Genomic DNA, 16,622 nt, shown 5'->3' with positions numbered 1-16,622 from the left:
GGTTATCAGACCCTTAGAGGAGTTCTCAGTCTGAGACAAGAGGCACAGGGGAAAATTATCTCAAGCCTGTGGACAGATAAGAGGCTGGCTCCTGAGACAGTGATCACAAGAAGGCAAGGGAAGGAAGGCAATGATAAAAGGGTCTGGAGATTTGTGTTGAAAGTACCTATCAGGCACAGGAAGCTGGAGGTGGTAGCTTAAAATAAGCAGACGAAATGATAGAAAGTGAATCTCCCTTTTGCAATGAGCAGATAACAGCTTCTCTCTGGTGTTCACAGTAGGGGTGGAGGGCATACTTGGGAGATTCTTGGAGTTTTTTTTTCCCTGTGGAAATAACCCATTCCTTCATTTTCCCCATAAGGCAGTTGCCATGACTAAGGAAAGGAAGTGCAGTCTAGTCGAAAGGGTACCTAGCATCAGCAGATATCTAGGTTTGAATCCCTTCTCTAACACTAATTGTGTGACCAAACCTCTCTGAGCCTCAGTTTGGTCATCTGTAAAAGGATGATAATATCTACAGTACCTACCTCAAAGGGTTGTGGTTTGCCAGCAGCCACATAACTAGGAAGTATAGGAGACAGAATTTGAACCAACATCTTCTGACTCCAAGCCCAGCACTATCCATTATGACAGGTTGCCTCAGTAGACATTTGTTGATTCAAGCAATAGAAAGGTAAGCTGCAAGGGACTTTAGAGATTATCTAAGCTGACATGAAGAAATTGACACCCCAGAGAAGGGAAATCACTTGCCTAAGTTCCCCCAATGAGTTAGAGGCAGAGCCCAGGATTAGAACCCAGATTTTCCAGCCCTTGGTCCACTGTTCTATAATTTGAGGTTGATTAGAACAAATCAAGCACTAGATAAGAAGGCACATCATCCTCTGCTTGGTTGGGGGCGTGAGTCCCCTTTGTCCAGTCCGCTAAATTATGAGCCCTATAAAAGTAGAGGCTTTAAGCAGTGGAGCATATTACTGCTAGCCCCTGTAGGGGGCTTGAGCTAGGGGGCAGAGAAGCCGGGGATGAACTTACGGATGGGGCTTGACTTGGATGTAATTCTTTGGGATGAAACCTTCGGCACCGTGCAGCTCCGCCTTATACCAGTTCTGGTCATCTTCCATGTTCAGAATCTGTAGGTAAGAGACCAGATCCAAATTAGTCCCAAGGTGAGCACATCCTGTAAGCCCAGCCCTGTACCAGGCACTTTGGGGAAAACAGGTGTTGATATAACCTCTTTATACTTGGAGGGTTAATACCAGGGAAGTGATGATGTCAGACACCAAGACACAGAAGGATTGGAGTTCAGAGAGGATAATCCCTAGGGCAGGCTATGCTGGGCTTGACAAGGCAGACTTAACTGGTGGAAGTGAGACCTGAACCCTTGAGCCTTGAAGAAGAATAATTACAACAACTAGCATTCATATGATACTTTAATGTTTGCAACATGCTTTACAAATGTTATCTTATTTGATCCTCACAGAAACCTTGGGAAGTAGGATTATTTTATTATTATTCCCATTTTACAGATAAGAAAACTCAAGCAGATTGAAGTTAATGACTTGCCCAAGGTGACAACAGCTCGTAAATGTCTGAGGCTGGACTTGAATGCAGGTCTTCCTGATTCCAGGTCCACAATTCCATCCCCTATACCACCTAACTGCCTCAGAATGGGTATGATCTAGATAAGTTAAAAGAAGGGAAAAGGTCATTGGAAGAGAGATGTAACTAGGAATTGCAGCACCTGGGACAAAGCAACTGGGATGAGAGTGGGGTAAGTACCAGACTAATTGTACCCTCAGTGGGTTTCAGCCTTGACTTGGGTCTGGGATGGGGGTGAAGGGAGCACTCTCTCTCCCTGTGCCATTCCTCTGCATTTTATGAACCTTCACGGGCCCTATATTGCTCAGCATCTCTGGGAAGAAATTCGTGTTTCCAAAAGCTGATGCCTGAACCATCCCCTGCCAGTGAGAGTTGTTCAATTCTAGGTTTTCAAGGAGTTCATAATCAAGGTGAGGGAACAGAACAATCAGGTAATAAGCATTTATTAAACACCTCCTATATGTCAGGGACTGTGCTAATCTCTGAGGATATGGATATGCGAAACAGTCCCTGCCTTCAAGAAGTTTGCATTCTACCGCTCTAGAATTTGTTTAAAGTCATTATTTAAAGGTATTTGGAGGGGTTTGGGGGGATAGCTCAAAGGAGTTCCTGCCTTTACTCCACCATCTTGGCTCCAAGAAGTTCTAATTCTCTAGGGGGAAACATGTAGACAGGTAGATGAGAGGTTTAAGCCAGACCACTTATGTCATTGCCACCTTCATTAACCACCGTGGAATTTATGCAGATGAGCACAGGACCCCTGGGAGTTTCTCTTTGAGTCTCTTTCTTAGACTCAATGAGCTGGCTTTTAAAGGTCATCCTTCCTATTACTTCCTTTTTATTTCACTCAGTTGTTTAATTCAAACTTCATAAAAGGATCAGGGAGTTTACATGTTAACCCTCATCACTTATACCTACATCAACTGAGGTTGGAGGGGGAGGCCCCTTCCCTTACATAGTTATACTCCAATACTTCAGTAAATCTGGGGTCTCATTGCTGTGGAAATTCCCTCCAATGATGTAAATTCCAATCAAACAATCATTAAGCAGATATTAAGCACCAACTATATGCCAGACACCTGGAGATAGAAATACAAAGAATGAAGCAATCCCTACTCTTAACAAATGTATATTCTAAACCCATCCCAGCCGGCTCATCCTGTGTGACTCCGTCATATCCTTCCATAAGGACACCACAGGAGGTCAACCCACTATGCTAGCAGTTTCCTTCAGTTCCCTTCACATCCCAGGGACTATCTAGCAGCTGTCTTTCTCACTCCCATCTGCTTTTTTTTTTTTTTTTTGGTCATATGTGTCTTTAACAACTTCCTTCACACCATTTCCTCTGCATAATTCCTTATTTATAATGTGTGGCAATTCACTCAGGCCCACTCAACACCTCTCCATTGTTCGTTGGGTGATTCTCAGTGATTCTCAAACTTCAGTTCTCATAGAATTTTTCTTAAAATTATCTGTGCACATATCAAAGGCATCCTTGATGAAGAGAACAGGCTGCCAGTAAAAAACAAGCAAACAAACAAAAAAAAAAAAACCAAGAGACATTCCAAAGGATACAACATTGTTTCAGGGACTGGACAGGAGGGGAGAGCAGAATGAGAAATTGTGCTTGTTCCAAAGGGTGTCAAGATAAAAAGAAACGAGCAGTTGTGATAGGGGAGAGAGAGTGAATGGTGAGTGTGATAAGGCAGGAATGTCAGTGAAAAAGGAAATAGGCAGAACAAACCCTAGAATCCTTAGGAAAAAAAGAGAAAGGATGATTGAACAGCAGGCTGGGACTAAGGGTAAAGAGGATGGTCAACAGGACCAATATGGTCAATTTTGAAGTCAGAATATCTGGGTTCCTCTGTCCTTCCTGCCTTTGGCCAAAACATTTCTCTTCTCTGAAAGGAAGGAAACAAACCTCTATTAAGTACTCAGTACATGCTGGGCACTGTGATAAGCATATAGGCAAAATATAAGCAAAAATAAAGTCCCTGCCCTCAAAGAGCTTACTTTCTAATAGAAGGGAGTTAAAAGAGGAAAGGAGAAAAGTAACCCATTTTGAGGCACAGTTTTGAAATCTAGAAAGTCAGGAACAGGAGCAGGAGGAGAATGAAGACAGGTTGACTTGAGTCATTCCACAAAATAAAGTTCTAGAAGGAATTCACCAATGGGAGAAGGGGAATGGACCTTGTGGAAGAATATTCCAGGTGAGCAGGCTGCAAGCATGGTAGGTTGTTCCTAGACAAGGAGGCCCCAGGTGTTAAGGGAAGTTTTAGAATAAGCCTCTGAACTTCAACATCCTCACTTATAAAATAAGAGAGCTGATCTATCAAGTATCCTTAGTCTAAATCATGTGAACTTTTAAAAAAATATTTTGATAGTTGTATTTTTACATAAATGGTTTTCTTTGTAATCTTATGTATTATAGCATTTAAAAACATTATTCTGAGGAGTCCATAGATTTCACCACAATTCCAATGGCAGCTATGACACAGAAAAAGTTAGAAACTCTTGAAAATTATCTCTTGTGGCCCTAAATCTATGATTCCAGAGGTCTATAATTTAGTGGTTTCAATTCTTGGTCTGTCAGGCACTTGTGTGACTCAAGGCATGTCTCCTTACCTCTCTCCACCAGTTTCCTTATTTTGCAAAATGAGATTGGACTAGATTATTTCTAAGGTATATTCCAGTTCTGACCTTAGATGATTCTATATTATAATCCTCCTGCCTAAATCCTCCTCCCTGACTTACTACCTCCAGTTAACTCCCTTCCCTCCCCCTCCCCATCATATCCTAGAAAACCTCCCCACCAGTTGTTAGGAGCTAGGAGAGTCTCCATTCCCACTGTTGCATAAGTGGTTAGGAACTCTGAACAAACTTTCCCAAAGCCACCTTACTATCCATGATGACTGACCTTGGACAAGTCACTGAGTCATCAGTTCAGTTTGCTCATCTATAAATTGTAAAATGAAAAGGTTGGATTAGAAGCCCTTTCTAACTTTAAATCTCTGTTCTAGTTAGATTAGATTCTATAGTAGGGTTACTACAGTACTATTTAGCTACAGTCTAACTACTCACCTTTACATAACTTTACAGTTTACCAAGCATTCGTCACAATACTCTTGTGAGATAAGGAGGGCAAGCATTATTAACCCTTATTACAATGACGAAACTGAGTCTCAGAGAAGTTAAGTGACTTGCCTGGAGTCACATTATGACTAATAAATGTCTTCAGACTCCAAGTCCAGTGCTAATAATAGTAAGTCATACACACATATATGTGTATATAAGTGTATGCATATGTATCTATACACACACATACATGTGGTTTACAAAGTTTTTTGCATGCATTATATCATCTTACCTGAACAACAACTCTGAGAAATGGAGGTATTATCTTCATTTTACAGATAAAGAAACTTCAGAGAATGAAATGACCTACTCAATTTCACACAGCTAGTAAATGTTGGAGGCAGGATTTGAATCCAGACCTCTCCTGACTCCAAAGTCTTGGCCTCTTTCTTTCTACCCCAACATTTTTCCTCTCAGGAATAAGGATCACTTCAAAGGATCTGTGATTTCATTGGTGTGGAAACTCTTCAACACATCTATCATTACATCCCCAACTATAATTTAGAAATTAAGGCTCAGAGAGTTGCCTGAGTCTCATAGACATTAAATAAATCATTTGTCCAGGGTCACAATGTTCATATCAAGAGCAGTGTTTGAATCCAGGCATTATTGATTCTATATCTAGCACATATAGGGAAGCCCTTTATAGGTTAAAATAGGCTTCTGTAGGCTGGCCTGGGATCCTAACCACGATGGATAACATTGGTTTTTTAGGGGAAATGCATAATTCCAAATTTTGAACACAAACTTGTGGAGAGTAACTGAATTAACTTGTATTTATAAAATATATTCTTCCAGGCTGACAGCTGACAGTGATGGAATCCTAATAAAGCTGCCCCTAAGCCTCAATATTCTAACTTCCTTATGGGCCCCACTGAACAGCAGGCATGCCCTGATTTGACCACACAATCTGGCTTTAACCACACCATAGGCCCTCAAACTCAATACGGTCACTGCCCCTAGCTAACCACTGTCCCAAGATGTAATTCATATATTTGAACAGGTGTGTCCTTGTACTCAATCACAATCACATCATCCATTTAGCCCAAGACAGTACCACAATACCTAACTCTCCATCTTGACCAGACAGAACCAGAATAGCTAGCCAATCAGAAAGCAGCACAAAAGGATGTTTGACCACTGAACCCTACAAGGGACCCCTTCCCCATTCCCTAATCCCTTAACAAATCCCTCCTGCCTTTTTAATATTCATAATTTCTGTTGTGTAATCAGCATCATTATACTGTAAATTTGCCCATGTTGTCTTACTAAGTTGCTGGTTCCTCTTGGAACCCAGCCCACTTCTGAGGGGCGTCAATCCTTAATAAAAGCCTATAAGTCGATTAGAGGTGGTCTAACTCTGTGAATTCATATGAGATGACCCCCCACAACAAACCATGAAACCACCACAATAGGATAATCCCTCTCTTTACTTTATCCCACTCCCACAGGATAGTTCCTCAAGAAGGAATCAACTTCCTGGTTCCTAAGTCTGGACATAGCAACCACTGTAGGCCCAGACCTGGGCTAGGTATCCAAATGGCCTGGATGTTTATTTTGGCTGGATTAGTCCAAGGTGTCCTTTTTAGAGGAAGAAGCAGTGTTATTAGTAGAAAGAGCATTTGCTTGGGAAGCAGGAAACCACAGTTTCAATTCTGACTCTGCCAAAGACTTCTATGACTCAAGGCATGTCTCTTTTTGCCTCTCTCCACCACAGCTTCCTTATTTTGAAAAATGAAGAGATTGGACCAGATTATTCTAAGATCCATTCTAATTCTGTTCTATATTATAATTCTCCTGCTTCATGCAAATTCCAGGAGTTAGTGTTGCCAGAGCAAATCAGGTACTGATCATTATAATTTCTAGCCATTAGTATTAGAGCCCAGGCCTCTGTAAGCATCCTTTCCCTTTTGAAAACCCAATTTCCCAATGCAAAGAATAAATGTCCCCTCCTTTCATTGGGTTCATGCCCCATTGCCCTCTGTGTATATATATATGTGCATATGTGTATATACGTATACATGCACCTCAATACACATATACCCATTGTCTCCTCCATTAAAATGTAAGATCCTTGAGGCCAAGGACTGTTTTATTTTTCTCTTTGTGCACACTTAAAACAGTGCCTAGCACAAAATAATTAATCAATAAATGCTTGTTGATCAATTGATTAACTGGGTAGTCCCTAGAAAAAATTGCTGGTCCATCCGACCACTGATTGTTTTTGACTCAAGAGGAAATTAGATTTACATGAGGCAGAGTTGCAAAAAGTCAGTCAGCCTCTCTCTCTCTCTCTCTTTTCCAGAGTCATTGAAGTCCAGTATCAAGACAAAAGGCGAGACAACTGGCAGTGGCTCTGAATGAAATGGATGACCTTGGCGTCTTCAATGTCTAACCAAGCTCTAAGCGCTCCACAGTTCTAATTCCACACCACTCCCTCTCCTTTGCCTTCATGCCCCATTGAAACAAAATGTTCACATCTGCCTATTCCGTCCAGGAAGTCTTCACTTACTTGGGGTAGACATCTATGAGAGCTGGGCAGCGGAAAAACACCAAAGGAAGATGAGCAACCCTCACCCCAGAGGTACTAGTCCTCCCTGAACACCCAATACACGCCAACGGATTGTGCCTTCACGTTTTGATATATCCATAGAATTCAAACTTTGGGATAGAATGTAAGCATCATGTGAAACCAGTCCTGTGCTAGGTAGCTTACATTCTATTCTCACCCCCACACCTTTTGGTAGCCCTGGAATTCTCTCCCTCTTCACTCCTCCCCTTTCAGGCCCTATACCATTAAAGGCTCAGTTCAAATCCCATTATGCTCCCATTGTAGCACTTCCTCCCATTATTTCCTATTTACTTTCTATAGATCTTGTATTGATTTATCTGTGTGTTTCTTGTTTCTCTCTAGTAGAATGTAATATTGGTAAGGAGAAAGGGTGTTTGTTTTTAATCCTCTGTACCCCTAATACCTAGTATTTAGCAAATGCTTGCTAAATTAAAGATTTCCCTTTTTAATATCTCCAAATGGTTATCCAACATCCATTTAAGACCTATAGTGGTGGAGAACTCATTATTTCATGAGGCAACCTATTCTGCTTTGAGTTGCTCAGAAAACTGTCCTTACCCTGAACCAAAACCTACCTCTGCCATGTCTATCCATCGTTCCTGTTCTGCCCTATGGAGTCCAGCAGTAAAAGTCTTATCCTGCTATTGATAATCTTGAAACACTTGAAGATAACTTTTGGGTCATCAGGGGTGTGCTGGTAAATGTTTAACAAATGGACTGAGGGAGCAGGAGAAGAACATAGCCACACACCTTTAAGTTTAATTATTATTAACCATTAATTATTATTAGCACTTTCTTACGTTTAGACAATCAACAAAACATAAATCAAGACCCTTACTTGTATGGATTGCCATTCCAAGGTGTAAATGCTCACACTGAAAATTTGCCAATCTTTGGCTCCAATACTCTCCTGCCTATTACCTCCAGAATCTTTTCCTTTCCTCCAGAAAAACATCCCCAGTTCCATCAACTGATCAATGGCTGCTTACAGAGCCATTAACCCAGAATATACATTAAGTCCTAACCCTGTCTGTAAGCTGGGCCATAAAACTAGTCACAGTGATACTGATGCATGCTGTGGAACCAGCTAAGAGAGGAGAAAGGAGGATCACCAATGCTTCTGTGAGAGCAACTCAAAACCCAGAAATGGGACAAGAGCATCATTTTCCTCCCTCATGTCTTTACTGAGGACTCTAAATTCCCCAAATAGCCTTGATGAATTGCTCATCTCACAAGGCCATGGGAAGATTTGTTTTACTGTGTGTGGGTTTCTTTTCTTTTTTTTTTCCAGCTTTATCTCCACTGATTTGTTTTTTTGTTTTTGTTTTTGTTTTTTTAGCACCATCAATAGCTGACACAAGATAGGGCATGGGGACTTGACCTGTGTTTTCACTGATAAAGGGAATTCCCTGGAGAAGAAACTTCCTCTACTAATGCAAATCAGCACCTTCTACGCAATTTAGAGTCTTTAAGAGTTTCAATCAGTACTATCAAAGTCAAACAGCAACAAATTCCTGTGGGGAGCAGACTAACTTAGAAAACCACAAATTAACTTTATCTATGTTATGTTGTATTTTTGTTTATTTTGTTAAACATTTACCAATTACATTTTAATCTAGGCCCAGCTCTCTGTCCACCATGCCAGGCTGCCTCTCACAAATTGAGAGGCAAACTGTCAAATCGAGTTGGATCTTTTCTTTGTAGAGCTCCAGTTTTAGCGTCATAAGCAAAGAACTAGGGTTCCCACCACAGTAGGTTGAAGTCAGACCTTCCAGTCCCTTGGTGGTGGTCTTGTTTGTTCTTCATCATTATGCCATCCATCCCCTCTTCCAAATCCCCGAGCTTGGGGCTCCTTCTGTGACAAGAGCCTCAGGAATGCAGTCTCTACTTACCCCTATTGTCATTCATCTCACTTGTCCTCTCTTCCCAGTCATTTCTGCTTTCCCTAGAAAGCCACTTGTCAACATACTCTCAAGCCATTCTTCTTGAAAGCAAAAGAAATTCTTTTGTCTGCAATTCTAGTTAAGCAGAATAGTCACAGAATCCAACTGGGTCCAGGTGAGGAGACAAGTCTTACTGAAATTCTTCTGAAAGAAATCTCTATCCAGCCACCAGAACGTCATGCATTTTCAGACATGAGAAAAATCAGCTTAGATACGACATCTCCATACTGGACTTCAGTTTCTTCCTGCCTGACCCTTGAGGAATCTGGATTCTCTTTCTGGTTCTAATTTGCTCCTTCCCTGTTTCAGGGTGAGTTTTTCTCCCTGTTATTTTGTCTCTCTTCTGGTCCTAAGCATCTCAAACTCCTTCCTGTCCCCTTGGCTATTTGAACAGCAAGTCTTTTCAAGTCTCTCCTTCTTACTGAATTAACCTTGTGCTCTAATCATCCTCTGATTCCTGCGTGGGTATTTATGTTTTCTTTGAATCCATGGTGTGTTTGGACCCAATTCAAAAGAGAGGCATGAGGTGATAGAGAACTGGCCTTGGAGTGAAGCAGACCTGGGATTAAGTCTCAGGAATTCTCTAGAATGATCAATGAAATCACAGGTCCAGGAAGGAAATAAACATTTTATGCCAGGTCTTGCACTAAGTACTTTTCAAATATTATTTCATTTGATCCTCAAAACAACCCTGGGAGGTAAGTGCTATTATTATCACGATATTGCTTATGAGGAAACTGAAGCTGACAGAAGTTAGGTGATTCGCCCAGAGTCACACAGCTAGTAAGTGTCAGTGGCCCAATTTGAACTCAGGTTGTCCTAAATCTAAGCCTAGTGCCCTATTCACTCCTGCACCTTAAGAAAATCATTTTGGCAGCTAAATGCAGGGTGAATTGGAAAGAGTAGAGACTTGAGGCCAGGAAACCCACCAGCAGGCTATTGCAATAGTCCAAGCATGAGATGATGAGAGCCTGCACCACGGTGGTGGCGGTATCAGGGGAGAGAATGCTTGGATACGAGAGATGTTACAAAGGTGAAATCAATAGGCCTTGGCAACAGCTTGGATTGGGGGGGTGGGGGGGGACAGGGTTTGAGAGAGTCTTGTTTAAAATACCTCCACAGTATATCTTAAATCTCTCCCCTTCTCTCTTTTCTCATGGCCACCACCCTAGTTCAGGCCCTCCTCATTTCTCTCCCAGACTATTGCAATAGCTTCCTAATTAGACTCCCAGATTCCAGCCTCTCCCTTCTTCAATTCAGCCTCCAGACAGCTACCAAGCTGATATTCCTGAAACACAAGTATAACCATGTTGTACCCTGCTCAAAAAGTTCCAGTGGCTCCCTGTTGCCCCTAGGATCAAGCATAAATGCCTCTGTTTGGCCTTTAAAATCCTCCATATAGCTGTGAATTGGTTCAACCATGCCAGAAAGTAATTTGGAATCATGTTAAGAAAGTGAGAAAGTGAGTAAAAAATCCATGCCCTTTGTCCCAGAGATTTCTCTGCTAGGTATTTACCCCCAAAGAGGTCAATGTCAAAAAGAAAGGTGTCATCTCAGCCAAAATAATTACTAGCGGCACTTTTTGTAGTAACAAAGAACTGGAAACAAAGCAGGTGCCCATCAATTTGGGAATGACTAACCACATTACAGCTCACGAATGCAATGGAATACTACTGTTGCTGTTAAGAAATGACGATTATGATGAATACAGAAAAGCTGGGAAGCTTGAATTGATTGCAAAGTGAACTAAGCAGAACCGGGGAAAACATATACACAAAGTATACAGCAATGTGAACAGGTAGAACAATGCCAATAAAAACAATAGAAACAAAATTGAAATTATGAGGACAAAGCTTGTCCCCCAAGACAAGCACCATATTAGAAAACACCTCACTCCCATCTTTGAAGAGATGGAGGATTGTGGAATTTTATGAAATCTCAGACTCTGTTGGTGGGGTAGTTAGCTTTGCTGAATGGTTTTTCTCCCTCTTTTTGCCATTTCCTTCTCCAGCTCATTTTACTGATGAGAAAGTGAGACTAATAGGATAAAACGACTTGCCCAGGGTCACACAACTAGTAAGTGTCTAAGGTCAGATTTGAACTCAGGAAGAGTCTCCTGGCCTGACATTCTATTCACTGTGCCACCTTGCTGCCCCTTTCCACCTCTTTTAAAAAATTCTTCACATGGCAATGCTTTTTTTCTTTTCTTATTTTCTATTTAAGTTTTAGTATTTAAGTTTAAAATAAATTAATAAATTAAAAAAATAAAAATTCTTTGTTATAAAAGATGGTTCTAGGTAAGGGAAGGAAGGAGAGAATTTGAAACCCCAAATTTTTTTAAAACGAATGTAAAATTTGTCTTTACATGTTATTGGAAAAAATAAAGTGCTATTAAAAAATTTAAAAAGTTAAATTTTAATTTTAAAAAAGATGGTTCTCTGGGGGAAGTAGGAAGGAAAAAATATGGAAAAATATAAGTGATGTTAAAAAAACAAAAGATAGCAATAATTGCTTAAAGCCTCTCAGCATATTTTTACAGACATCTTTCCCATCTCTCTCTTTTAGTCTCTCTACAACCAACTTTTCCCTCATGGATGATGTTTCCATCTCTTGACATTGTACCTTTGCCCACGATTTACAAACTAATCTTTCCGCCTCACCCCTGCCTCTCAAAACCCCTACCTTCATTTAAGAGTCGGCTTAAGTATTGCCTCCTGCAAGGCTTTTTCTAATCTCTCCTAACCGATAGTTGTTCCCCAGAGCTTGTAAATGTATACTGCCCCTGGTTGGTTGGTTTCTGTTCTTGGTTCTTGAAGAGGCCTGAAACAACATCGCTATGTCAGGGTCAAGGTAGAGTGTCTGACCGTGGCTCATCAGACCGATGCAAGCTGGCAAGGGTCTACCCTAGGTCGGGCACAAATAGTCTGTGTGAACATTTGGAGTGGAGATGTCTCTAAATCTGCTCATCTCACATTTCTTTTGAAACCTATAACCTCCAAATATATATGTCTTCCCCTCCCTCCAAGCCCCTGAGGACAGGAACTGTTTCTCTTTTTTCCTTTGTATTTTTAGTGCCTAGCACAGTGCCTGGTACATAATAGTTTTCCACTGAATTTATGTAACACTTCGAAGTTTGCATTATCTCACTTGAGCTTCATTACAAACTTGTTAGAAATTATTATTCCCTTTTTACAGATGGGGAAAGGAAGCTGAGGTTCAGAGAAATTAAATGATTTGTCCAGGGTCACACAGCTAGTAAGCATTAGAGGCAGGATTCAGACTCAGGTCTCTGTGACTCCCAGTCCAGCATTCTATCTCTTTTTAACCCGAGTTAGAAGCCAGGACTGGGCCACAACTGGGGAGTAAATCTGAGGTACTGAAGTCCCTGCTCACGAGCAGCGTTAAGCCAACGGGTCACTGAGGGGAAGGGACTCTTCTCTTTGAGGCTAGGCCAAGGCCTTGTTTGTTCACAGATGGATTTTCCATTGTTCTGCTGACAGAGTTAGGCAAACAGGAACCGAAAGGAACCAGGGGGTGGAGAGAAGTACTCGCTGTAAAGTACGCCAGAGCATTAATTAGTCTTTTGAGAACTTTGTTAAAAATAATATGAGAGTATGTGTGTTTATGTGGGCGTATAGCAGGGGAGACCTCATATGTTTTATGTCGGGTGTGTTGGGTCATGTGCTACATGTTAGGAAGGAGGAGGAGGAAGAGGAGGAGGGCAAGGATGTTTGTGTATGTGTGATACATACTGTTTGTTTATATCTCTATGTGTCAATATATATATATGTATGTACACCTGTCTGTGTGTGTGTGTACCTATGTAGGAATTGGGAATGTTTAGCCTGGAGAAGAAAAGCTCATGATTATTACTGTTTGTGGTTCAATCATGTCCAAATCTTCCTAACCCCCTGGACCATACAAGTCTATGGGGTTTTCTCGACAAAGATACTGGAGTGGTTTGCCATCTCCTTCTCTAGTGGATTAAGGTAAACAAAGGTTAAGTGACTTGCCCAGGATCACACAGCAAGTAAGTGTCTGAGGCCAGGTATGAACTCGGGTCTTTCTGACTCCAGGCTCAACCTCTAACTGAGCCCTGCAGCTGCCTCTGAGTTCATCAGAGGTGCCTTCAAATATTTGAAGTGTTGTGATATAGACACCAGACCTGTTTGGCTCCAGAGAATAGAGCCAGTAGCAATGAGTGAAAATTGCAAAGAAACAAATTTGTAAGGGAATGCTTTCTAAAAATCAGAGTCATCCCAAAATGGGCTGAGCCACCACGAGTTGTATTGTGCTCTCCCTCATGGGAGGCCTTCAGAAGGAGGCTCAATACCCAATTGTCAGGTTGTCACGAGGACTCATTTGCTGTATGACTTGGACTAAAGGGCTGCTAAGATGCCTTCCAACTCTAAAATTCTTGTGCTGCATACTTACAAGAGTGTGCGTCTCTCTTTGTTTGAGTGTGTGCGTTCATGCACACACAGGTGTGGCCCAGAAGTGCCACCCACAGAGCTGTTGTTTCATGTGGTGAAGTAGGCAAGACTGGAGGGGAATTTCCACCTAACCAGAAACGAGAAAGCTCTAAATTAACTTTTGCTCTAATTTGCCAAGTTGGGGGAAGCCATACAGTATAAATATCCCCAGTTTCTTTTCTTGTCTGTTTCCCTGTTGGGCTTATATTCCTAGCAGACCCCATTTGGGAAGAGCTGGCTTCTACTTACCCAAAACAGGTTTTCTAGGTGTTGAACCCAGGCCTAATGGGAGAAGCCATTCTAAAATCATAGAATCTCAGAGTTGAAAGGGACTTCAGAGGTCATCACATCTGACCCCTGCCTGAGAAGTTCAACTGTCTCCCTACCCTGGGGTATCTGATGGGAGCCATGGGCAGAAGAAGATAAAAAATGAAACCAGAGCTGGAGGCAAAGCAAAGAAGTATGGTAGAAAGAGTGTAGGACTTGGAGAGCCAGGAACTGAGTTTGGATCCTGATTCTGCTACTTACTCTACCTTTGTGACCTTGGGCAAGTCACTTGACTTTTCTGGGCCTCAGTTTCCTCATCTGTAAAAAGAAGGGGCTGGACTAAATGACTTCTGAGATCCTTCCTAGCTCAATTTATGATCCTATAAGAGCCGAGCAAGGCAGAATTCTGAAAGTAAAGCCTTTCTTTCTTAGCTGAAAGGTCCTTGTTGCACTTTATCAGACTTTGCTCTCTGGAAAGATTCTTGACCCCAACCACTGACTATTTACTCAGTGTGATTATAAGTCATAAGGCTCCCTCTTTCAGAGAAAACTAACTTTCTCTCTCACTAAGGAATGAAAATCTCTGTTTCATATTAAAATTAAGGCCAGAATTGAATTTCTTTTGGCCAAAGGCCATTTGCAAGGCTTGTGAGAGCCAAGACGAAAGAAAGTTCGAGAGTGGATTTCTGAGCATTGACGCTGGTCCCAGCCATGTGCAAGAGTAATAGCTAGCATTCTATACCACTTTAGGGTTTGCAAAGCAAATGGTGTCAAAAAATGGCAGAGGAACCAGCAGTGGTGACAGCAGCATGGGCAGAGATATAAGCAACAGTTTAGTTTGGGCAGTTCAGCCAAGGTTGGCCCAGATGCTCCTGAGTCTGGGGGCAGAACCTAATCTTTGAGTCTGCCTCTCTCTGAAATGTAACTCCCATCTTCCACCACATCCCAAAGCCTAAGCCTAGCGCATAGGTGCTAGTTGGTAGCAGGGACAGCTGGGTGATAGAGCGCTGGGCTTGGAATCAGAAAGACTTATCTTCTTGAGTTCAAATCTGGCCTCAGGCACTAGCTGTGTGGGCTGACTGGGCAAGTCACTTAACCCAGTTTGCCTCAGTTTCCTCATCTGTAAAATGAGCTGGAGAAGGAAATGGCAAACCATTCCAGTATCTTTTTCAAGAAAAGTCCAAATGGGGTCACAAAGAGTGAGACATGACTGAAATGACTGAACAACAGTTCTTAGTACCTGTCTTACCAACAGCACTCCAAAAAATGAAACATTTATTAAGTGCTTACTACCTGCAAAGCACTGTGTTTAGCACCAAGAATACAAATAGAAAAGTTATAGTCCCTGCTCTCAAGAAGCTGAAATTCTATCAGGGAAGACATATACGTCCCTCCAGTTTGAGGCCTGGAGAATATTTCAAATCCCTGATACTTACTTCTCAGGAGACTTTGGGCAAATCACTTTGCTTCCCTGGGCCTCAGTTTCCTCATCTGTAAAATGAAGGGATTGGACTAGATGACCTCTAAGGTCTCCCCTGATATTACACCCTGGTCCAGTGGTAGCTCCTTTCTCCAGTCAGAGTTACAGATTCACAGAATTTCAGAAGTGAAAAGAACCTCAGGTACCCTCCTGTTCAATCCTTTCATGTTATAGATGAAGCCACAGAGACCCAGGGAGGGGAAGTGACTTTACTGAAGGTCTCATGGCCAGTTAGCAATACCAGAATCCATGCATCCCAACTAGATTCAGGGCTCCTTCTACTGCACTGTATGGCAATGTTCAAAAGTCCAAATGTCCCCAAGCCCTCAAAGTCTCAATTCTGTCTTGGCAGGTCTAACCTAGTTCCTAAGCATCTCCCATCTGGGGATCCAAGAACTCCTAAGCCACCCCCATCACAGTCCCAAGTGCCACCTTACCTTCAGTGTGTCACCTTTGTTAAAGGCCAGCTCATCGTTTTCAGTGGCCTGGAAACTGTACAAGGCCACAGACTCCATCCCAGGCAGCCAGGTGGATTTACCACCTTACTTGTTCACTCAAATCTGTAATAGGGTGAGGAAGTAAATACTGCTCTTAGGTCCTCTCCACAGCCCTTCTGGCTCAAACCAGCAGAAATATCCAAGGGAACTTCCAGGATCTGGGTCCCTTCAACATCTCCACTTTGTGGGCCCTTTGTGCCTTTCTCTCTTCAGTCCTAAAGGTTCAGTCCAAAGTGACAACAACACTGGTTTCCTGCTTCCTCCCGTAGAGGAGTTTCAGGGGTGTGTGTGTGTGTGTGTGTGTGTTCTTTTGAAGAGGAGATGGAAACTGCCTCTCATAGGGAGAGAAACAGGAAGCCACTGTTGTGTCACTATGTGGGGGAAAAGAAGATGTCACCTGGCTGTGAAGCACCCATGCCTGCTAAAAACTACGGTCTCAGAGCCCTCTGAATAGAAATAATAGTAGTAGAAGTAGTAATAATAATAATAACAATTCCTTTCAGATATATAACAGCTTATTTTTTTATCTCATTTAGTCCTCACAATAACCCTATGAGATAAAGAGGCTATGTGTTCCTATTTTACAGATGGGGAAACTGAAGCCCAGAGAGGCTAAATGACTAGCCCAAAGTCATACAGCTAGCTAAGTAGTTGGGCCAA

At 42.0% G+C, this 16,622-nt stretch overlaps 1 protein-coding gene across 4 annotated transcripts in view; it reads right to left on the bottom strand.

Annotated features, from left to right (window-relative positions):
• Window positions 1-16,283, bottom strand: part of GRAP (GRB2 related adaptor protein) — a 66,213-nt gene extending 49,930 nt beyond the window's left edge. Inside the window, exons 1-2 of one of the 4 annotated variants that reach the window (XM_027874753.1) lie at window positions 15,903-16,283; window positions 1,030-1,127 (exon numbers count right to left, since the gene is read on the bottom strand). In XM_027874753.1, the coding sequence (XP_027730554.1) occupies window positions 1,030-1,127; window positions 15,903-15,980 (176 nt within the window). In that variant the 5' untranslated portion in view covers window positions 15,981-16,283. Of the gene's footprint in view, window positions 1-1,029; window positions 1,128-13,680; window positions 13,795-15,902 lie in introns of those variants that run through there. The other 3 variants (XM_027874754.1, XM_027874751.1, XM_027874752.1) reach the window with 3 other exon arrangements.
• Between the last annotated feature and the right edge of the window lie 339 nt (window positions 16,284-16,622).

Source organism: Vombatus ursinus, unplaced genomic scaffold (genome assembly GCF_900497805.2).
Source record: "Vombatus ursinus unplaced genomic scaffold, bare-nosed wombat genome assembly UNPS02014807.1, whole genome shotgun sequence".
Classification (NCBI taxonomy): domain Eukaryota; kingdom Metazoa; phylum Chordata; class Mammalia; order Diprotodontia; family Vombatidae; genus Vombatus; species Vombatus ursinus.
The sequence above is the reverse complement of the archived record's forward strand: the minus strand, read 5'-3'. Positions and strand labels throughout refer to the sequence as shown.